Here is a 25013-nt window from a genome sequence, read left to right on the forward strand (position 1 = left end):
CTATTATTTTCATTTTTTATGTCCTCATTATATATAGTACAAATGATAATTTCTAACTAAATTGTGGGACTAAAACTCTTGTTTTTACCTTTTAGAGACAATTTTACCCATGACCAGACTAATTCCACATATTTACGACTGAAATTTTTTGATTTATAAATGAGTTTTTGGCTGCATTGCTAATTATCCTACAACTCATCCAGTCTTCAAGACTTCTTGCAATAGTATATCCAAAGAGCAATTTAGAATGACAAGCACATTTCCAAGAGACCTTAAGAAGCTGAAAAAAAGATCTCGGACAAAGAAGATATCAAGTCAAATCAGAACCTTAAAGAGATTGATTATACCAAAAAAAAAAAAGCCACCTTTAACCATACACACTTCAAAGTTGCATAACGTTAATGAGCTACATCCAAGAAAAACTCCACATGAGAACAGGCAGGAGAATTACAAACCATTTAGATAGCATAAGAATCTGCGTGAAAAACACAGACAAAGCATTTTAAATGTTAAACATGCATCAATGAAATGAAGGGTTGTTTTGTTTTCCCAAATTTCCATTAGAGATTTGAGACAAAATAGTAAACTGGTCAAATAAAAATATATTATAAATCTTTTAGGAATGGTTGTCATTTATTTTACTAAAATCCTACCCAGTTCTGGGAATGGTTTAATATTTTCCTAAGATTTCAAAGTGGAAGTATGGTGATCAAACATATCTATACCTAATCATCCAGCTGTAATCAGGCTAATTTTATTAAGCTGGTCTAATATTTGATTAAAAGGCAGCTGTAGCACTGAACTCTCAGCATGCAGGTTTAGATCCCCAATTTAGGCTTACACACATTGTTAGAATGTCTCCCTTCTCCCCCTCTCACAACTTTAAAATATTAATTATTACAGACACAGAGAGAAGCCCTCAAGCAAGCCTTTAGCATAGAAAAGACCAGGTGAAATGGATTCATTTCTCTACTCAAGCAAGAACTTATCCTCCCAAAACCCAAAATTGAAACTGAGACGCAGTCACAATGAAGAGCCATTTGTTGAGAGGGACCCTTGCAAGTTGAAGGTTGTAATGATGCCAAAATACGGAGAGGTTAATTACATATGGCAATTTTCTACCCACGGCTATAAATTCGTGCATAGTTATATATAAATTTTTAAAATTCTATAATTTATCATAAAAATATTGTTTTGGTTTTAGAGTAGGTTATTTCTGCCTTCATCAAACTGTTTATGATTTAATTTTTTTCCCCCAGTTTTAACTGAGGAATTTTGACTTTAGATCTTCACCTCCCAATATGCTAAAAAAAAAAAATAGATTATAGCAACAAAACGGGAGGAGGGGAAAAAGCCACCAGGCTTTCTCTTAGACTCCATGGACAGCCAACTTTTTTCTCACAGAATTTAGGTATCATTACAACTGTTCCCTAGCTCTGTACTTGGGATCAGTTAAAACCTTTTGGTGGGAGTAGAATTCTTGCTTTCTTGAGTTTGTCTGTGTATTTGGAGAGGCTGTGAAGAGGGCTGGGGAGAAGGTGATGCTCGAATTTGTGGACTTTGATCATTAGAATGAGATTCCTCTCTTTTTTCTCTCTGTCCTTGTGGTTTTTCTTTCTTTTTTTCTGTACCACTGTAAAATAAAGTATAACATGGAACAACATATATTTCAACAAATAAAAAAGATAATATCAAATGATGGAAAAAGTAATTATTATATAATTCAGAAATCCTAAATCATACGGCTAATATAACTTGTATTGCTCTTGTTCAATAATAAAGACATTTCTCTGAAAATTCTGGAAGCTGTTAAAATCTTCAGTGAAGAATTTATAAGAATCCTAAGGTAAATGTATCTATGAAGATTGCCCCTAAGGACCAAAAAGACCTCTAAGGCAGGGGTCCCCAACCCCGGAACCACGGACCCAACCAGTACTGGTCTGAAGTCTGTTAGGAACAGGCCTCACGACAGGGGGTGAGCGCCTTGTGTGTGTGTGTGTGTGTGGGGTGGTGGGGCAAGCAAAGCTACATTAGTATTTGCAGCCGCTCCCCAGCACTATTACCGCCTCAGCTCCACCTCAGATCATCAGGCATTAAATTCTCATAGGAGCACTGCTCCCTGGTGCCAAAAAGGTCGGGGACCACTACTCTAAGGCATTTGCCATCTTGGTAGATTTGGGGGGACAACAGATCTCTTACTAACTTCAACCTACCCAAATCAGAGCATTAGTGAAACTTTCCATTACATCTGTTAAATATACTGACACCCAAAGCACACTGAATGCTCATGTTTAGTAGGTTATTCTCTACCTCCTGTTTCTTCTATATATTTCTGCTCCCACTAGTTGAGTATTAAACTTACCAAGAGTCAACTGTGTTTTCTTCCCTGAATCTGTTTCCACCAGTTGTACTTGTTATTTTAAGTTAATACAAAGAAAATTGACAAAACATACATAGAACAGAGAATTATAATTTCTATGACAACTCAGTTGAATGCTCTGGAAAGACTCCATAAAAATGAGTTACTAAAAGAAAATACTGTTAAATTTTGTGTACATGAGACAATTATAAAAGGTTGGGGGAAAAAAATCAAAGAGAAAGATATGGGTATTAATTCATATTGTTGTGCAAGCATTTTAAATTTCTTACTCTCTTAAAAAATGAAACTAAAAATTATTAAAAAATGATTTTATGGGTGTATTTTATGCAAGATAGTCTAGGAATAGCAAGGAATCTAATCGGAGATGCATACTTAGAAGGTGATGGGAGGCTCATTCAAATTGACAAATGAATATATGTGAATATTTTATGTTAAAACAAAATATTTAAAATATTTATGTATAAATTCTTGGGATTCCGCACTTTGACTCTTGATTAATGAAGCATGTACCATTCTCAAACACACTGGATAAGAATCTTTATATTGCACAAACACTTTTGACAATACTACAAAGCAGATGGAATCAAGACTTGAATTCCAGAGTTGAAAAGGCAGAAAACTACTGCCTACACTTCTTAATCAAAGGACATTTTGTAATCTGATTATAAGGTGCATAATCTACAAGGAAGTATGTTTAAGAACATTTTAAACAAATATACATAGTATATATACAATTTATATAATAGCTTAAAATGTTAAATTATAATTTTGACAGTGATGTTTCTTAATTTGATTCAGTTCTGATACCTTCAGACTGGCCCTTGACTGTCTACTTCATGTTCAATTTTTTAAAGTCTGTACCAAGAAATACAGTTCTTCCTCAAAAATATCAGGTTAACTTTGAAATTTATAACAGTTAAATTACTTCCTGCTGTTCTTCAAACTATCCTGAATGCATAGGTCACTAGTCTTATGTGGGCTCAGAATAACCTAAAAGAATGTTTCCTCCTAGGTTAAAAGCATAATACTACAAGCTCCTGCATCATAAAATAACAAAATCAGTTGGTTTCAGACTGTAGGTAGAGTCATTATCATGCATAATATCGATCACAGCACAGAACTACAGCTATGTAAGAAAATGGTCTGAATCCAAACTGTTACTGGAAGTTGATTAAAAACTGTATTAAAAATTTCCACCATGTATTTGTTTTCTTATAATTTGTCCTTTCTTTTTTTTTTTTTTTTCACTGAAAGTAGAGCAGGTAATAAATTTTGGCATGCTTTAGAGGAGAAAGTCTAGATCCTGTAATGAAAATGACTTCAAGGACTGAATTCTAGTAGGGGCTTTTCTTCACCGTTTCTGTGGCTAAATGTTTGGTTAACATCTATAAATCTTCATTGATAAATAATTCAGTCACTGGCATTAGTTTATTGAGGCAATCATTTTTCATCAGTACATTTTAAATATTATTCTATTACTTAAGGTCCTCAATCATTCTTTGAAAACAGTTATAAGATTAGCAGTTGATCTCTTGTGGTCTCTCCAACTCCACAATGGAATAATTTGCTAGGAATTACACTAAAACAATTTTGCTTAAACAGAAGATTAAATTAATTAATTGATAAAAAGAACATATAGAATGTAAATCTGTAATCCACAGAAATTTTTATATTACTGTATTTTCACTGCCTTCCTGCCCTCCATCCCAATACACATACACACAGCACAGTACTATATTTTGAATTAAGTCTTAATTTTACAGTCACGGTTAAAGAATAAAAGTCATAATAGTGTTTAACCTCCCATTAATGTAGATGTATATCAAAGATTGTATTTCTTCTTTAAAAATGCTGTATCAGAGAATCACAAATACAATGATTATTTCACTTTTATGTAGAATTAAAAAAAATAAAAATAAAAACAAGACTCATAGATACAGAGAACAATCTGATGGTTCCTAGAAGGGAAGAGGGTGGGAAGTTGGGTGAAAAAGGTGAAGGGGACTAAAAGGTATAACTTCCAGTTACAAAATAAATCACAGGGATATAAAGTACAGCATAGGGAATACAGTCAATAATGTCATAACAACTTTGTACAGTCACAGATGGTTACAAGACTTAATGTGGTATTCATGTCCTAAGGTATATAAATATCAAATCACTATATTGTACATCTGAAACTAATATAGTATTATATGTCAACTATACTACTTTAATAAATAAGTAAGCAAACAAGCATGCTATATCAAATATACCACTTGCTATGGAAAATTCACTTATGTAATTTCATTAAATATAGTCATGCTTATCTCATCAACAAATGCTTGTTAAAAAGAAACAAAACCAGGAAATGAAACTGCTTTCTTTAGTTAATAACCAAAAGCTGCCTCACACAACTCAATAGGTACAATGAATGTAAACTGTGTGAGGATAGGCTGAATGTGTCTATATTTAAAGTTAAAGAATTCAAAGGACATGCTCACTTGAATTCCATAAACTCTATTTCATATTCATTTCAAAAGGAGACTGAGTTATCACATTCAGACAATTTTATAATGTTGCCCCGCGCCCATGGATACCTTTTAGCAGCAGATGAAAGAGTTTCTTTTCTTGCAATTGAGACAGATGTGGTATGACTTGGTTTTCTGTTCGCACCACTTCCATTGGTTATACAGGACATGGAAATAGCTTCTCGAATGCCTGGTTGGCCTAAAAATGGTTAAGAAAAAAATTTTACATCGAACTTCAAAATATTTCCCAAATACTGGAGTTTAAAAAATTAAGCCCATCAGTTTTTGGAACTAGTAAGCAAATTGCTCTCCCTGGCATACAGCATACAATATTATTGTCTCAAAACTGAATCTCATGAAAACAGACTTATAGAGAAACTAAGTAGCTTAATAGTAGCCAGACTCATTCTTTACCTAAATGATTCGCTTTCCACACAAAGCAGCTTTAAAGCACGAATCAAAGTCGTACTTCAAATTAAACCACAAATCCCCATGTCATTGATTTTTAGAAATAGCTCGAGTTCTGTTGAAATTTAATTTGTAATCCAGAAATCATAAATGTTAAATCTTAGCATGATATTTTATATTAGTAAACCGTAAGTATACAAAGTAACCTCTGTTTTCTTAATTTATACATTAGAAGGACTGCAATAAATATGTGATGGGTATGTTGGAGTGGTCAGGAAGATTCAAAGTCACAAGATAAAACAGCCACATCTATTCAAGGGGCAAGTTTATTTAAAGATTTAGCAATAGAGAAGTTCTGAATTTTTGGATTCAGTTTTCTCATACGCACACAAGAAAATCTAACTTTTAAATTTGGCCGATCTCATGTTTGTTTGCTTATCTTTATAAAAGCACCAAGTAACACTTTTATGTACAGAGCCTAAAATATCTGGCATCCTAGAGTGTTTCATACATGATGGTATAACATGGCATTTTTAACATGAATAAGTAAAACTGGGGGCCACCTGTATCATAATTATCTTAAACGCTCTTCAATACAGAGATTCCTAGAACCTACCTGAGACTGAATGACTCAGGAGAAAGGATGGGGGAAATCTACTGTACTTTTTTAACTTCCTAGGAAAATTTTCACATATTACAAAGCACAATACTCCCCTCACCCCCGATTATGCTAATATCACTGGTCATCAGATGTAGTGCTAGTCTACCAAACAGGTGACTTCCTGTTGTATTACAGCTTAAAAAAAAAATTGCGTTAAAATACTCATAATGTAAAAAACTTACCAGTTTAACCACTTAAAAAGGAACAATTCAGTGGCATTCAATATGTTCGCAATGTTGTGCGACCATCACCATTATTCAGTTCCAGAACATTTTCAGCACCCTAAACAGAAACCTTGTACTAATTATGCAGTCACTACTCTCCACTCCTTCCTTCCTCCCCAAAGCCCTTGTCAACCATTAATCTGCACTGATCTCTATACATTTGCCTATTCCAAATATTTTATATACAAGGAATCATACAAAATATTCTTTGTGTTTGGCTTCTTTCACTTAGCACAATGTTTTCAAAGTTAATCTATGTGGCAGCATGTATGGGTATTTTATTCTTTTTATGGCTGAATAATATGAATATATTACATTCTGTTTATTTATTCATCCGTTGATGGACAATTGGTTGTTTCCACCTTTCGGCTATTTGCGCATAAGCTTTCATTTGAACATCTCTGTCAATTCTGTTGGGTATATAACTCGGAGAACTGCTGGGTCACGTGGTTATTTTATGCTTAACTTATTGAGGAACCAATAAACAGCAGCTGCACTATTTTACAATCCCGCCAGCAACGTATGATGGGTCGTTTCACCACATCATTGTCAACACTTGTTATTTTTGTTATCAAACAAACAAACAAACAAACAAAAACTTATAGCCACCTTAGTGAGCCTTAAGTGCTACCTCACTGATGTTTGATTTGCATTTTCTTAATGAGACTCTTTTACTGGATTTGTTAGCCATTTATTATCCTCTTTGGAGAAATATCTATTCAAGTCCTTTGCCCATTTTTCAATAGGACTATAGGATGGAAATTGTTAAGTCTTCCTTCCTTCTTTCTTAGTCATTCTAGCTAAAGGTTTGTCAAAGTTTGTTGATCTAGTAAAAACTTTGGGTTTCATTAATTCTTAATTCATCTCTTCATTTATCTCTAATCTTTATGTTTTCTTCCTTCTGCTAGCTTTGTGTTTAGTTTTTTTTTCTTTTTCTATTTCCTTAAGGTTAAAGTTAGATTATTAATTTGAATTATTTGTTCTTTTCTAACACAGGCACTTACTGCTTTTGCTGTACCAACAGCTGGTTTTTGAAATTAAAAAAAACCACAAAAAACAAAAAACTTTTGTTATACACAAAAACCATTAGCCACTACATAAAAAACATATAGTGTTCAATTTACTTCCCATGCTCTCTTCCAGTGTCCCAAACCTCATCTCAAAAGAGCTCAATCACACCCATTAGGACAGCTATTATCTAAAAAACAAACAAACAAACAAACGAACAAACAAAAAACCAAAAAAAATAACCCCACAACTCCTCCCCCAATAACACATGTTGGCAAGGATATGGAGAAACTGGAATCCTTGTGTATTTCTGGTAGGAATGTAAAATATTGCAGGTGCTGTGGAAAACAGTATTAGCTGTTCCTCAAAAACTAAACATAAAATTACCATATGATCTAACAATTCCACTTTTAGGTATATTATATATACCGAAAAGAAATGAAAGCAGGGAGTGGAGGTTATTTGTACACTTGTGTTCATAGCAGCATTATTCACAATAGCCAAAAGATGAAAACCACTCAAAGTCCATTGACAGATGAATGGATAACCAAATGTGGTATGTACATATGACGGAATATAATCAGCTTAAAAAACTGAATAAAGTTGTGAAACATACTATAACATAGATAGACCTTAAAGACATTATTCTAAGTGAAATAAGTCAGACACAAAAGGACAAATATGGTATGATTTCAATTATATCAAGTACCTAGAATAGTCAAATTCATAGAAATGGAAAAAAAATGGTGGTTGCTAGGGGCTAGGGAGGGGAAAGAGCAAATGTGGAATTATTGTTTAATGGGTACAGAGTTTCAGTTTGGGAAGATTAAGGAGTTCCGAAGATGGATGGTGGTTGTACAATATGAATGTATTTAATGCCACTGAACCATACATGTAAAAATAGTTAAAGTGGTAAATTTTGTGTTATGTATATTTTACCACAATAGAAGTTTTAAAAAATCAACACATCACCAATGTTTCCAAGTTCTGCAGTTTACTATTTAATTCTTCAAATGCTTTCAAGTTTTCTATAGGAGGATTGTTCATCTTCACTATTAAATGGCAGTGTATGTCTCATAGTTTTGATCACTCTAAGTAGACTCTCTATTCTCATCCTAGATATTTACTCTAAAAAGACATCTTTTGACATCTTGGTCATTCAAGGACTGTATACAATGACTTGCTTTTTATTATTCAACATAAAGGTTTCCAACTACTGAGAAAGTTATGAAGTTTACTCAATAACATAGTAACTATAAAAAAATGAAGTGTTTGTGCAATTATTTGAATATTTTGTTTTGATTAGGGTCACAATTTGCATTAAGAGTAATAAGTCTTCTGTAACTCACTTGGAGTTAAATAACCTGTGGGTCTTCCATTCACTAAACACCAACAAATTACTGGCACTGTTCAAACCATATGTACATATTTCTTTATATATGTATAATTCATGAATACATAATCTCTGCCTTTCGCATGTAATGGAATTGTTTCAGTTGTGTTTAAATTTTCTGCATTCTCTTGAACGACATATAAAAAATAACTACCATTCTTTTACCAATACCTCAAATGGCATATCAACCTCAACTTACTATGTCTAGATATTACAAACCTAAATTAACTTATATTGATAGTGATGTGATTGATACTGTTGTTACTCCTTCCTCAGCAACTTCAATGTTATGGTGAAATTTTAGTTACTGATTATGAAATATACTTTTCTGAACTTTAATATATTCTGAAAACTGAGTCATTCTATAACCGTTAACTGAACATTACTTAAAGTGCCACGATGTAGAAAAAATTAAAAACTGATCAACTAAAACTTTGCAGAAGTGTTCCCTTCCCATCCTGTTCAAATTACACTATCCTGTAAGAACTGCTGTCAAGTTTATCATTAAAGGAATACAAAGGAACTTATTCAGCCTTTATCAGAAGCAAAACCCTCTCTGAACATATCCCCACTTCCTCCCTCCTAGAAGTTACCATTTAGTTAGGGGGCTTCTGATTTGTAATAATAAAATCACCAAGCATAGCATAACTTTCTGAGTACTGCTTGGCTATTACAAGCAGATAGTTATAGCCATCAAAGAGAAAGAATCTGAAAAATGGTTATAAGAGGGTAAAGAAAGAATAGCTGGTGAAACAAGGTTTCTTCAGAAGCCGGTTGGGGGTGGGCCTTAGCAGTCCTGAGGAAAGACTGGTCTTTACCAAAAGATGTAAAGGTGGGTTGGGATGAGATGAGCATTGATTACTTGCATCAATTACAAGGTAAATTGCATCTAATTACTCTTATAAACCAAATGCTTCTGTCTCTCTTCCCTAAGCCCCAAATTCTGTGGTTCCTCTTTCTGTGTCTCTGAATTGATCTCCATCTTTCCATTCTGCATGATCAAGGCTTACGCTTCATCCATAACCTTGCCTTGCTTCTATGCAACTGTCAGATTTATCTTTCTGAGATATAGATCTGATCATGTGTATTTATTTCCTTAAGTTAAAGCTTTGATGAGAATAAGAAAAACAGAAATCTACATTAATATGGTAGAACTGTAGGTCACTTTTTCTTTTTAAAACACTTTCAATGTTGTTAAATTACTTGTATAATATTAAAAATTTGAATATTTAAAAGATTAACTCAAACAACCTTGGTTAATTCTTGTAGAACTTAAGTTCATTATCTCACTCGATGCTGAGTATTTGATCCTGACTCATCTTTATACCTTTGCTGTACCTCTGTTTATCTTCTTTGTTTAAGACCAATCTTGCCTTCTTACTACCAAGACCCACTTCAACCTGCTTCTAAAGGAATCTGGTTTTGCTGATTATTCTTTCTTTTTCATCTTTTAACCTGTTTTGATCAATGTGGGCTGCTATAACAATTATCAGAGACTGAGTAGCTTAAACTACAAACATTTATTTCTCACAGTTCTGAAGACGAAATCTAAGATCAAGATGGCAGCAGACTGAGTTCTGATGAAGACCCCATTCCTGGTTTACAGATAGATGTCTTCTGGTGGTATCCTTAAAATGGGGTGGGGGTGGGGGGCAGTGCTAGCTCTCTTCCTCTTCTTTATTAGGACACTTAATTCCATGACAGGGGCTCCACTTTCATGACCCAATTACTTTTCAAAGGCCCCAACTCCAACTACCATCACATCAGGGATTAGGGTTTTAAACACAAATGGTGGGTTCCACGGCACAACCCATTTTCAAACTCTTTGATGCCTCTTTTCCCTTGGCATATAAGAAAACATATGCTTACAGATCTACCTTATACATACATACTCAAAACAACTCCTTGATCCTATATTCCCTCTAACTGCACCTTCTCTGCCCCATGTGTACCCTATCCCGCACCCCCACTGCCATTCCAAATCTAATATTTAGAAAAGATCCAGTGGTCTAAACTTTCCTACCTGCACCTCAACCTTCTGCAATCTGGCTATCATCTAACTAGTACACGAAAATTTTTCTTGCCAAGATTACCAATGGCTTCTTTGTTACTAAAATTCAATGAATGCTTTTTGGTCCTCATCTTGCTCAACTTTTCTTCAGCATCTAATATTGCCGATCATTTAGGCAAGGACAATATCCTTAGCTTTTAGGACACTGCCCTTGTCTGAATATCTTCTTAGCTCTCTGATCATTTCTTCTCACATTTGTTAGATCTTCTTTTCTTGGATCAAATTTTATATCTTGACTCTTCAGAGATTTCTTGACACCATCATATCCCTCTCATAATTTTTTATATCTGTTATTGAACATCTCCCCATGAACTTTATGTCCCTCCTCCCACCAAACAAAACTGCTACTCTACAACATACCTTACTCATGGTGAAAGACATTACTACCCATTCACTGTACAAACTAGAAAACATAAAATCAGCTTTGATTTCATTTCCTTACCACCAACATTCAAAGGTGACTAAGTCCTTTGATGCTTCTATGACTTTTTATTTTCCCCCAGTTTTATTGAGATATAACATACAGTAAGTTGCACATACATGACATGTTCAATTTACTGCATTTTGACATACATGCCTGTCAAAGAATCACCACAATCAAGATAGTGAACATAGCCAACATTCTCAAAAGTTTCCTTGCATCTTTCTGTAATTCATGTCTCCCTCTTTAACTCTTGCCCTCAGGCAACCACCCATCGACTTCCTATCACTATAAATTAGTTTTCCTATCACTATAAATTAGTTTTGCATTTTCTGGAATTTTATATAAATGGAATCATACAACATTTATCTTTTTTGCCTTGCTTTTAACATTCAGCATAATTATTTTGAGATTCATCTGAGTTGAAAAGTGCATCAACAGATTATTCCTTTTTATAGGCCAACACTATCTCAGTATACAGACATACTGCGATGTTTTTATTCATTTACCTGTCGATATTTCGGTTGTTTCCAGTTTTTTACTATTAAAAATAAAGCTAGAATGAGCCTGAGTATACAAGTCTTTGTGTGGACATATGCTTTCATTTCTTAAAGGTAAATACCCGGGTTGTATAGTAGGTCAATGTTTAAATTTTAAGAATCTGCCAAGTTGTTTTCCAAAGTAGTCATATTATTTTACATTCTCATCTGCACTATATGAGTTTCTAATTGCTCCACATCCTTGAAAATACTTGGGATGACCAATCTTTTTAATTTTAGCCATCCTGGTGAGCACGTAGTGGCATCTCACTGTGGTTTCAGTTCGCATTTCCTTAGTGTCTAAAGGTATTAAATATTTTTTCCTGTTTGGTAGCTTGCCTTTTTATTTTCAAAACAGCTTTAGAAGAACACGATTATTAAATTTTGATAAAGTTCAATTAATTGACTATTATTATTTGTACTTGTTTGTGTCCTATTTAAGACACCTTAGTCAAACCCAAGGTCTCTAAGATTTTCTCTTATATTTTCTCACAGAAGGTTTATGGTTCTAGCCCTTACACTGAAGTCTACAACGCATTTGAACTTAATTTTTTGCATAAAGTATGGGATAAAAGTCAACGTGGATTTGTTTTTTGAGCATATGACTAAAATCTTGAATTTAATTTTTCCTCCCTCTCCTTTTCATACACCAAGACTTTTGCATCTGGCTCTTCTACTTGGAGAGTTGTTCATCTGGAAGGCTATCCTCATTTTTTAAATTTCAACTCAATACCACTTCTTCAAAGAAGGCTTTTATGATCACCTTATCTAATGTGCCCCACTAGTTTACTCTCTCACTAACCCTGCTTTACTTCCTTTGCAGTCCTTATCAGCATTTATAATGATCTGTAACTCTATCCAGAACTTTATTTCTTTTATGATTCTTGTACGTATTCCTCATGCTTAGCACTGTGCTTGGCATATAGAAAGCACTTAATCAATATCTAAATGACTAAATGGATGGCATTTTCACCTCTACCACCTCCAATTTCTCTTCTGGATTATGTTCATTTTATCTCTATACTCCCTTCTTACAGTTATTATCCTGCTCTTAAGGCATTCTCTACACGGTGCCAGAATGACCTTTATAAAACATGCTGTATGTCTTTGAATTTGAAGTGTATCGTGCACCATTATTTTGAATGCCACTGGAAAGAAATGTTGCCTATGAGAACTATAAGACACAATCAATTATAAGATGCACTGCAGTTTTCAGAGATATTAAAATGCAAGCAATACAGTCATCTTAGAATTATTGGAGTACTGTAAATCTACCTGTCACTCCTCAGTTTAAAATTCTTTAATGGCTCTCCAGTGCCCTCAGGTTAAAATCTATATTCCTTACCAAGGCATAAGAAAACCTTTCAGTATGGGCCCTATCTACCAGTCTAGCCTAATTTCTTAACATTCCCAACCTCACACCTAATGCTTCAGTTTATTCTGAACTCCTAAACTAAGTACTGTTACTCCTCTGTGCTTCTGCACCTGGATAGTCCTTCTCTCTGGCATATGCTTGTCATCCCTGCTTGCCTAAATTAACACATAATCATCATCCCTCTACCCATCAAATATTTATTCAGGGCCTATTATGAGCCTAGCCTTGTGTTTTACAAAAGAGTACAAGATAGGCCACTGGCATCTAGGAGCGCAAAATCTTGCAAAAGAGTCACACTGGCAAAAAACGAACAAACAAACAAACATGTGATAAGTACAGTAACACAGTGATATGAACAGAGTATCATGGACATACAAAGAGAAGATACATAACTCTGTAAGGATGATTAGGGACACAGAGCTCAAGAAAGGCTTCCTAAAAGAAATGCAGAACTAAGTCTTAAAGGATAAGCAAGAGACAGCTGGGTAAAAGGGAGGTAATAAGATACTGGAATCTAATTCCAGTATTCATAAAGGAACAGAAAGAATATAAAAGCAAAGTGGGGTGTGTATGTGTGTGTAGCATGGGTGGGGGTAGGTGTAGACAAAAAGCTCTTTATGTGGTGAGAATGGAGAATAAGAAAGGGCAGAGTCCAAATGGGAGAGGTGAGTCCAGATGGGAGAGGTAAATAGGAGTTAGATAATGGAGACTTTATCTGTTAGAAGATAGAGACCACTAAGGAGTTTAAGCTGAAAAAAGGACTTAGGTCGATTTACATTTTAGAGAAAATGCTCTAGAGGATACCTGAAGAGCAGATTTCAGGGCAATGGTCTAAGCATAAGATGAGGGGATCTGAAACAAAGCTAGGTAGCATGAATGGAAAGGAGGTAGTTTTAAGAAATGTTTAGGGCTTAAACGATGATGAGGTCAGTTTAGAGACATTTTACATTTATGAATTCTGAAGGACACACAAGCAGAACAATATAGTAAGTAGACAGACAATTCTGAAATGTTGAAGTCTAGATATATAGATAACAATTTGGCAACTGGTAACAATAAGTTGCTGTTAAGACCATGAAGGCAGATGAGTGCTGATGTCACTTCCTGAAAGGAACCTTTGACTCCAGTTTGAGTTAGATATTTATCCTAGGTGATCCCACAATACCCTAAATTTACCTTTTTAATACTAATTATCGCATAATTTGTACTCATTATCTGTTTTCTCACTTCACCTGAAGTCCTTAGGGGGCAAGTGCAGTGTCTTTTATTTCTTTAAACTCCAGGACTTAAAACTGCCTAGTATGAAGTAATATTAATTATCCAGCACTTGCTATGTGCTAGGTATTGTTCTAAATACCTTATAATTGTTACATCCTTTAACCTTCACCATAATCCTAAAAGAGATTTACTATTATCCCAATTTTTCTGATGAAGGAACTAAAGCTTAGAGAGATTATTAACGGGCTCAAGGTTATATTGTAGTAGGCAGTGAAACCAAGATTTGAGTCCAGGAAGAAGGAATTGTAATTAAGTAGAAAGGAATAATTCTGCCTAGTGGAAAGCGACATTTTGAGCTGCGCCAGGATAACAGATAGGAATTTATCAGAGGGAGTAGGGAGAAAGGAAATATCTAAGCAGATAATAGTAATAAATCATCAAGGTCCCCAGATACTTCAATAAATAGCAAGGAAAGATCAGAAGATTTTCATGGTCACTTTCAATCTAACAGTTTAATTTGAGATAACTCTCAATAGTGGGAATCCTTAGTATTTGGATAAAAGAGAGAATGCTCTCCCCAGGTACAGGTAATGAGTTAAGAAAAGCAGAGGCAGAAAACAAAAAGAAACTGTGACTGATGGCTTATTTTTCAATTGAGAAGTTTAAACTGTGTTCTTTGAAATTTAGAATACTGGAAACTTAACTGGATGAAAGGAACATAAAGATGATTATTGCAGTTATAAAAATTCATGTCTAAAATGCCTCATTAGCTATATACACACATGTATGTATGTATACATGTGTGTATATAGACAGCCTTCTCCCCCAGTGCTTGGGCATTATAAAATCTGAGCCATAATCCTCTCAAAGATTAGCCTGCAACACTAGAAGCAACAATGACCTTTAGTACCCAAAAGTACAAGAGTAGTTTTATTTTGGAGCAGCAACCCTGCTGACATAAGAGAAATTTAGGCTAAAAGTCTATAAACCAGGAAAATATCAATTCAGTTTTAATCACAGTGAAAACCATCATAATCCTAGTGTTGAAGGCCGACAATTATTTTTATACTTTATCTTACTTTATATGACATGAGAATACTAATCATATGGTTTTATATTCCTTGATGATAATCTTAAGCAGATGACTTTTCTGATATCTTAGCCTGACAGTTCCGTAAATACTAATGAATTTCACTCTGCTCTAAAACTTACACAATAAAGTTATCACTAGGAACTGTTACATATTCAAAATCTCAAAATCTGAAATCCTTGCTACCCTTATCCCTATTATCCTCTTATTCTTGCATCTATCCCAATCCTTCTCTCTAAAGCAGTAATTTTTTTTAAAACCACAACTTCCTGTTTCTATAATTTTCTTCTTCCCACATTCAATTTAACAAGGACTTATTACATCATTCCAAGCTATGTTGGTAAGAAACTGTCCCTGCCTTCAAATAGTTTATAATCTAGCAGGAACAACAAATATACAAAGAGACATACAAAAAATTTTAAAACAATTCCAGGAAGACACAAAAAATGGAGAGATAATTATCAGGAAGTAATTTGAGGCCTTAAAGAATGGAAAAAATTTTGATTAGGAGAAGGGTAAAAGTGGCTCATGGAGAAAGAACTCTAGTTGATAACTCAAAATCTTTTAATCTCAAATTCCCTATTACATGCCCCACAGCTCTAGACACAGACTTCTATTTTCAAGCTCTTGCCTTTTTTTTTTTTCTTTCAATCTCTGTCAATTATTTTGCTTCATTCTTTGAGAAGACTGAGGACTACATATACTCCTTAAAAAATATTTTTTTTAATTTAGAATTTTATCTGTATACTTCTCCATTCCTCTTGTCTCTCAGGAAGGTGTTGTGAGCAACTTACTTCCTGATCACTCATTTTTAAAAGGTATGTTTTGAGGAGAAATGACCAAAGAATGATTTGGCTCTTATACAGAAATGGAATTCTATAAATGGTAATTTCTGCCAGGTCTGAGGTTATATGTACTCATATACTTCTATATACAAAGAGCAACTTAGAAGTCTTTGATCTGCTGTCAAAATAATAAGAGACTCTCCCATCCCCTGTAACAATTATGAGTCATTTTAGCCCAAAGGCCTCACCAAGGAAATTCATATCCTCCACATGATTAATATAATTTACTTATAGCAAACCTATGGCAAACCCTGTCTTCTCTCAAATGACACAGATTTGTGCCCATATACACTATCCCAGATTCCAAATAATTAGAAATGTTTCTTCTGGAGAACTGACATCTCTACATTTCAATTTTCCCTCTGGGTTCTCTCATTTCTCAAGTGGCAGTTATAACGCTTGATACTTATGGTTTACCGGCAGTTTCTTGATTTAAAATAACTGATTCCCACACTCAGATAAATCTGACTCCTTTGTGTACTAACAGCTTGTCTTCACAAAAGCCACCGGCCTGTAATCTCAAATTACATTCATTCATTTGGTCACCCCAAAAAGTCTTAACAGGTTTCCTAGGCACCAGCTGTGACATGATTTGTCTTCCTAACAGTTAAAACTGCCAAAGTGTTCCCGATTTTGCTCCAGAGTACAGGTAATTTTTTTTTCTTTTGGCAAGGAGTCAGTTGCAACTGGTGCATATATTATGAACATATGCTGTCAAAAGGAAAGAATTCTGACAGAAGACAAGGTATATGATGAGAAATTTAAATAACTGGCACCTTAAAAACTACCAGGAAAATAGGAAAAATTCTCCAACAGAAGAGAAGGTAAATGAGAAATTTAAATGACTGGCATCTTAAAAAATTATTGGGGAAACTTTCTACCTCAGTTAAGTTTCTGGCAAATATACTCAAGAAAAAATGGGACTTAGCTTTTAATAGTATTCCCTTACTTGCAGTTTCACCTTCCAAGGTTTCAGCAACCCACAGTCAACCGTGGTCCAAAAATATTAAATGGAAAATTCCAGAAATAAACAATTCTTAAGTTTTAAATTGCATGCCATTCTGAGCACCTTACTTCATCTCATTACAAAAGCACTGCAACATCTCACATCATCACAAAATGAAGGGTGACTACAGTACAGTAAGATATTGTGGGAGAGAAAGCCCACATTCATGTAACTTTTATTACAGTATGTTTTTATCATTGTTCTACTTTATTATTGTTATACTCTCTTACTCCTATGTATGTATGCATGTATGTATGTATGTATGTATAGAAAAAAACAATATATGTAGGGTTCGGTACTATCTACAATTCAGGTATCCATTGGGGGTCTTGGAACACACGCCCTGTGCATTAGCGGGGACCACTGTACTGCTGGCACACTGGAGAGAATAAACTAAAAGAAGAGAACTAAAAATATTAAAATGACTAGTTAGGTGTGTATCTAATTGTGGTAGTTACTGAATGGCAATATTACTATGAAGTGACGTAGGAGAATGTCATTAGCCACTAGCATACACGTCATTCATATTTAGTTTTAGCCATACCTGAAGCCAAGCCACCATTTAGCAAAACTTTACAATAGTTGTCTTCATCAATAAGGAAGTTGACTTATATTTTTAACCAGTTTCATAAAAAGGTTCCACTCTATTTATCCATGGGGATTTAGCCTTATCTCAAAAGAAAAATCTTCTAGAAAATGTAGATACCTTAAGAAGGTGACAGCGATTCTTATCCTATCAGTAGATTATGTAAAATTGAATACTATAAATTCTAATTTCCCAGGGGACTAAAAAATTCAGACAAGATAAAATTTTCCACTATCAGAAATGACTTTACTTTTGAATCGAAGAGGAAAAAATACAAAATCCCTCCAAAATAATTTGTTCTTTTTAAAGTATTTTATGAAATATTTCATTTATTAGAAAAATTCTAAATATTCATATCATTAATATATTAGTCCTGTTTAATGTCAAAACTGACAGTTCATTTTTATTAGGCTATAAACAAATGCCAATAATGAAGAATCACAATAGTTTTTCCAATTACTTTCTGTAGCCTACTATATACAAACTCCAAGATAAAGCTGTTTGAATTGTCAATAAAGTTAATAAAACTTTGAATATATATCTCTCTTGATGTTTGCATATCAATACTGGAAAACATAATTGGTCAGTAAAGCAAATTTTCCACTACAGGGATATAAAGTAATTCTTAACAATGAATTATACCCATCTCTAAAATAATATTTCCGCAAATTATTACATAATCAATCCCGTCAATCCATTTTTATAGAAAGCAATTCAAAATCTATGTTTAAGGTAATGAAGTAACTTTAAGAATAATCACTAGTGAACCCCATTTCAGAATGTAACCACGTTAGCACAAGTTATAAGAATAGAAGTCGAGGTAAACTTATGAAGTAGAATCTATGGAAAAGAACTTAGTAACTCTCCAATTAATAATATTAGTAATAAGAATTAAGAGTCGGTACTATGTAGAAAGAAAACGTTCCAATGTAGCCAGCTGCAGGTGGCTTTGTGACTCCAGAACTAGGTATGTCTCCACTACAGAACTTTCAATAAAACTGATCTGAAATTCACTTTAGAGACAAAGGAATTATGAATAAGGACAACTAGAAAAAGTCCAGAAATGATGTCTTACAAAAAGTACGTTCCAGGGTACAGGAACTACAGCTTTTTAATTTTACTTATATTTTATGACACTGAAACAGGTACATGCTAATAAGTAACTGTCATACAAAATACTTTCCATATAGTAAATTTTTAAAAATCAGTCTTTAAATTTCCCTATAAATATTCCTTTACTGAAATACCATGATAGAGAAAACACTATTTAAATTTTTCTTACCACAAATTACAATGTACTCTTGTTTTAGCATAATAAACACATTTGATTTTTTTAGACTAATATGAACTATTTAAAACAACCTTTTAAAAATGTTATGGATAATAACCAAACACTATATCATTTTCTCTTACATCGTTTAAAATACAGAGTCAGAAGCTGAGGGTACATATACCAATCATAGATGGGAAATCTGTTTTTTTCTCTAAGCCAAGTTTACCTTCCCTGTAAAGTCCACATACATTAATTGATCTGGCTCTTCATTCTACTCCAGAATCTTCTTATAAAAATAGATTTATAACCTGCTGTGATCTTCTTATAAAAACAGATTTATAAATTACCTGCTGTGATCCTGACAGTTCTCAAAGTTGGTTCTCAAAAAGTTAAAAACGCTATTTTAACATTATTAACCAAAGTGGTTCAAGTCTTTTGCCAAACTCTCAAGTCCCTCACCCCTTGTCATTGACACATTTATCTTACTAATCACTAATGGAAAAAAGATCAATTCTGCCATTTCTAAATCTCCACTATCGACATATAGGCCCAGCATGCTGGAGAGTGGGAGGTATAAGAATAGGAATCACAAAACCAGGCAGAATGAATGCCCTCCCACAGTATCCCACCTCAATGCTCTCAAGGTCACTCAGCATTTCTTTCATATATCTATGGTCTTCCGTTTTCTACCATAACCATTCCAAACATTTATTCCCCTTTTATGATTTCGCCACCCAGGAACTGTCTTACTTTGTTAAAGGGCTTCAGGAAGCAATGATAAGGAATGACTTCCAGCCCTAATAACTGTGATCTACGGCAAAGTTCACACATTTTTATCTTTTTCCATGTTATCTCAGAAGTCGCCTTATTTCTAAGACTCATAGTTTCTTACCTGCTCTAAGACCTTTTCAAACTCTCAGGAAGCTTGCTTCATCAATTACCACCACCCCTCCCCCACCAATATCACCTTCCTCTCTGCTGCCTTTTTGTGCTCAAATTTTTAACATCTTAAAAAATAAAATAAAAAAAAAAAATAGAACTGGCATTAAATTTAGCATCTTCTAGCTACTACCATCTTCCCTTCTCAGGTAAATTTTTTTGAAAGAGTAGCTGCTCCCATTTCCATAATTCTCCTTTATTGCTGCTTCTCAAAATACTGCAATTTGATTTGCAATCCCATCACTCCACTTAAATTACTTTTGGAGAAGTTTCTAACAATTTCATAAATGCCAAGTCTAATGGTCATCTCTCAGTCTTTGTTTTATTCGACCTCCTTGTTTAAGCTGGCAACAAGAATCGTTCTTTCTTTGCTATGTTGAAATAATGGGGCTCCCAACAGAACTATCCTGAACTTTGTTCCCAATTTATATCCTCTATGGCTTCCACTATCATGCATGAGATGAACATTTCCAAAATCTTATTCTAGCCAAGACTAACATGAGCATTAAACCTGTAATTCAGCTACCTATAGGTATCTATTCTATACACCACATATATCTCAAACTCAACATTTAGAAACTGAATTCATAATCTTCCAAATTTGCTCATACCCTGGTTAACTATATTCTATCAAGCAAAGAACCTAGGAGTTATGTAAGACTTAATAATTTGCATTGACATATTGCAGTAGAGAAGCAAGCCAATGAATATCCACACTTTTCCCACTGACAAAATGGGGATAATCCTACCTACTGTCTATCAGCTCTACTAAGAAATCAATAAGACATATAAAATGAGACGTTCAGTTACTTAAGGTGATTGGGAGAGGGGAAAGGTCATGCTATATCTGCTCCAAATTCAGAGAAACAGGGTCTTAATAACTTTCTTTCAACCTGTGAAAATTCTTAATGACTAGAAGTTAAAAACTCCCATTGTACTGTGGAGTTAGCAATAAGTTTCAGAGCTTAAATTCTTCAGGATTCTGCTGACTAATGACCACAGAAGACTTAATGAATGAAGCTATAATAATTTTAATCATTTGTCATAAAAGGACTGATTTAAAAAATATATGAGTGCCTATCTGCTATGTTCAAGATACAATGCTAATTACAATGGGAAACGCAAAAAGAAAACTCAGTTCCTGTCCTCAGTAAATTTGTTATCTGGTTAGAAGATACTAAATTGACACAAATGCTATGACTTAAAAGCCTTTAAGTACAATCAGTGGTATTACACAAAAATTCCTAATTTAAAATAATAAAAAATAAGCTTTCAGAATTCGTTGAAAATGAAAAGGAAATAGAAAAACTAAAATCACAAGTAATCCAAAAGAGAAACTACAGTTTTATATTGTCAATTTTAATATCACTGATAAAATACACCAAGTTTTATATATTACTGCAAAGAAAAGTGTTGCAAAAAGCAAGACGCTTCTATTTTACAATTACCTTTATTTGGGACTGATTTCTTCACTGAGGCGACATGATCTTCTGAGATTGCAAGACGCCTCAAAACATCAGCCAAAGCTGCCTTTAGTACAGTGATTTCATCCTCTTGTTGTTGAACTCGTAACTCAAGAGCTGAGAGGCGATCTTGAACATCAGAAGTACTTGCAGCAGATATACTATCATCTATAAAATAAAGAAAATATGGAAATTTTAAAAGTAAATTGCTTAAGAATCTAATGATATATAAGAATAACTATATCAGAGAAGTCTTTTAAAAGATGAGGAAAATTAAAAACAAAAAACAAAAAACCTCACTATTTTTACACAGATTAACCTCTACAGAAACTTTTAGAGTTATTTGAACTAATTTAAAATAATATGTTAATATATCTGACAAATAATTCTGAAAAATTTCCCCGAGGTAAAATTTTCCCAATTACTATATTATCACCTTAACTGTTTTATTCACCAAAATGTTTCCTAAACATGTCATTTTATAGACTTTTGGAAACTTGCAAGAGAGTAAACTATTCAAAGCATCTTTTTTAATTACCACATCATTATCATACTTCTCTATGAAAATAAAAAGTACAAATAACTTCAGTTTTGCTTTACACATAAGAACCACTCACCTCCATCATCAATGACCAAAAAAAGCACTCTTCAGTATTATGCTCCCCAAACCCCACAAAATACTGCTATATAATTAGCAAAAGACTCTCTGCTGTTTTTTCCCCCTAATGCCCCAATCTCTTGAAGAATGGGTATGGACCCTATATAGAACATAGCTAATATTTGCCTTAAGTATATCACAACATAAAGACTATTCAAAAGCTTAGCTATAACATAGCGATTATAAACTACTTCCAAAGCTATGTAACTTTAAAAGTATACTGCTGGGTTAATCAGAATCCATGTGTATAGAAAGATGAACTGTTATTGGCTAATTCACCATATGCAGAAAAATTCAAGAGGGAACTTAGATCTTACATAAGAATGGTTTGGAACAGAGTGATATAAACTGGGTCAGTTATTCACACAATAAAGCAGAGTGTGCCATTTTTCTCATACTGAGATAATGTGCTATATATCTTCTTAAAAAAAGGCAATTTAACTCAAAATTTGAGTTAAAATAAACACAGCATTTAAAAAGCAAACCTATCGACATTTATAATGGAGTAGTCAATATTCATATTTAAGATCATATATGCCTACATACCTCTGAGGCATACATATATACTCTCTTCTACCTTTTAGAGGTATTTCAGTGACAATCTTTGAGAAGTACTAATATGGAAGGAAAAGTTGGGTTTATTCAACTTAGACTTCAAATTCTGGTTTCATATAAATTAGTTGTATAATCTCAGGCAAATGACCTCTTTGAACCTCAATTTCTTCATCTTTAAATAGGGTTATTATGAGTAAGGTACCTAGGATGGACATGTTTGACATTCAATAAATATTTAACATATAACAGCAAAGTACAAAAGGTATAATTTGAGACCTTTGGGAACATTTTTTACATAAAAAGCAGATCTGTCAACCTCTGAGATGCTTAAGGACTAGCTCAGCCTCTCACTTTAGAGATTTTCATATTTGAGGTCTTTTTCATTTCCACAATGGTCTAGCTAAATTCTAGCTGATCCATATTCTTTGTGTTATATTATGGTCACTGTTTTGTTTTGTCTTGTTTTTGTTTTGTTTTGTTTTCTGTCTGCCTAGAATGCTTTCCCGTTTTCCTTCCTCTGGTAGGAAGAACAGCAGCTCTTCTCTTTTGTGGAACTCCACTGTTTTCGGAGGTCCCATTAGGGCTAATCTACGATGCCTCACTCTCCCCTCTACTACCCCACACTATTGATAAGTTGAACCATGTGAAATGGCCTTTTTAGTTGGCAGAAATGGCTACTGGCAATTTTATATGGTTCAAGCTAATACTACCACAGGGGTGTGGTTGTGAGATATGGGCTAGACCAAATGGAATCCTCCCTATTTCCCAGAAAGGACGGTGTAGTCCATCCTTCTTGGTTTGCCAGCTATAAAGACATAAATCTAAGGCTATAAGGGATAGAGAGAGTCTTGACTGCCCCAAGCTCCAGTCCTAGTCTCTAAAGCCCTGGACCTTTAATTCTGAGAGTTGTTCTAGCTAATTATGTAACCTAATAAATCTCCTTTTTGCAAGCCATCATTGGTAAGCCAAAGGTCTTAAGTCAGTAAGTACATGAACATGCTTTTCTAAATTGCTCTCAATTTATGAAGAATGAGTTATGTATTTAAATTACAATCACAGATAAAATTTTTATGTGATTTTAATAAACAGTCTTATTTTGGGAAGGCAGCAGAGTCCAGTGGAAAGATTATCAGATTATAATGCCAAGGTTACAGTCATGGGTTTTAGTTAGCTTTTACTTGATTTTTATGAAATCTGATTTTTAAAAAGTGACTAAGGTTTTTATTTTGTGAAACTTGTTACGTGAAAGGTGGTTCAGCTTGTAAAAACCCTACCATTATCTGCTAGATACTGTGATAAGACACAGGACAATTTTTCAAAGTTAACTATTAACAATGTCCTGCATCTATAGTGTATCTTTCATATTTATTACCTCACCCCCTCCTCATACTATCTCTATTTTGTATTTGAGAAAAACAGATTTGAAGCTGAATAGCTTGCCCAAGGTCACCAAACTACCTTGATATCTGAGACTCAAATACAATAACTCTTGACTCACCATTTAAATGTTCTTTACTCTAAAATAACCACAGGAGGGCAAATTTTTTTTCCCTCCCACGAAGCCACTGAAAAGTTTAAACTACTGAGTGATCTAGTAAGATTTTTGTTTTAAAAAGGTCATTTTGGCTGCTGGGTGAGAATGGATTGAAACAGGATAAGAGCAAATGCTAGGAGACCAAGTAGGATGCTACTGCAGTAATCATATGAAAGGTGATGACGGCCTACGTTAAAATTTAAGTGTCTATGTGTCTCAATTTGTCCAGGACAAATAAGTCTGCTATCTCAGTATAAATATTACCATAATGCTCCTTCTTCCACTCTCAAGTTTCCCAGTTTGGATGATCTACTGAGTTACAATGGAGATACAAAAGAGTACAGTAGTTGATTTCAACAGTTCCTTATAGCTCTAAAATTCTATAACCCGTCCTGTCATAAATCTTACCTTTTGGGGGCAAGAATTTCTTTGGAAAACCAATAAAAGCTGGGAAAACCAAAAGAGAACTGTATGTGAGCTGTAGTGTTACACTGCTTGAGTAAATTTGTTTGCTACTTAGCAGCTCTTTGATTTCCTCATGTGTAATTTCTTCATGCTAATTACTACTTACCTCAAACCTGGGATTGTTAGATGAAATAATGCACAGCACTGCCATATACTGAGGATTCAATAAGTTATTATCCTCTATGGTGGTGTTCTTTACTATACTCTTTATTATTGCTACAAAATGGGAAATGACCTAAAGTCCATGGATGGGTCAATAAACTATATGTTCACACCAAAGAATACCATGTAACAACTAAAAACAATGTGGTAGGCGTATAAACTAAAAATTAGAAAGACCTATAAGACAACTTAGGAGGAATAAGCAAATTGCAAAACAATATGTGCTGAC

At 34.0% G+C, this 25013-nt stretch overlaps 1 protein-coding gene across 3 annotated transcripts in view; it reads right to left on the reverse strand.

The window, feature by feature from the left end:
* The window catches only part of EML4 (echinoderm microtubule associated protein like 4), a 133119-nt gene that overhangs the window by 54589 nt on the left and 53517 nt on the right, over positions 1–25013 (reverse strand). For all 3 annotated transcript variants that reach the window (XM_015587538.2, XM_006909645.3, XM_006909644.3), the window contains exons 2-4: positions 21396–21578; positions 4960–5089; positions 1460–1633 (exon numbers count right to left, since the gene is read on the reverse strand). In XM_015587538.2, the coding sequence (XP_015443024.1) occupies positions 1460–1633; positions 4960–5089; positions 21396–21578 (487 nt within the window). The remainder of the gene's footprint in view (positions 1–1459; positions 1634–4959; positions 5090–21395; positions 21579–25013) is intronic.

Source organism: Pteropus alecto, unplaced genomic scaffold, assembly GCF_000325575.1.
Source record: "Pteropus alecto unplaced genomic scaffold, ASM32557v1 scaffold131, whole genome shotgun sequence".
Classification (NCBI taxonomy): Eukaryota; Metazoa; Chordata; class Mammalia; order Chiroptera; family Pteropodidae; genus Pteropus; species Pteropus alecto.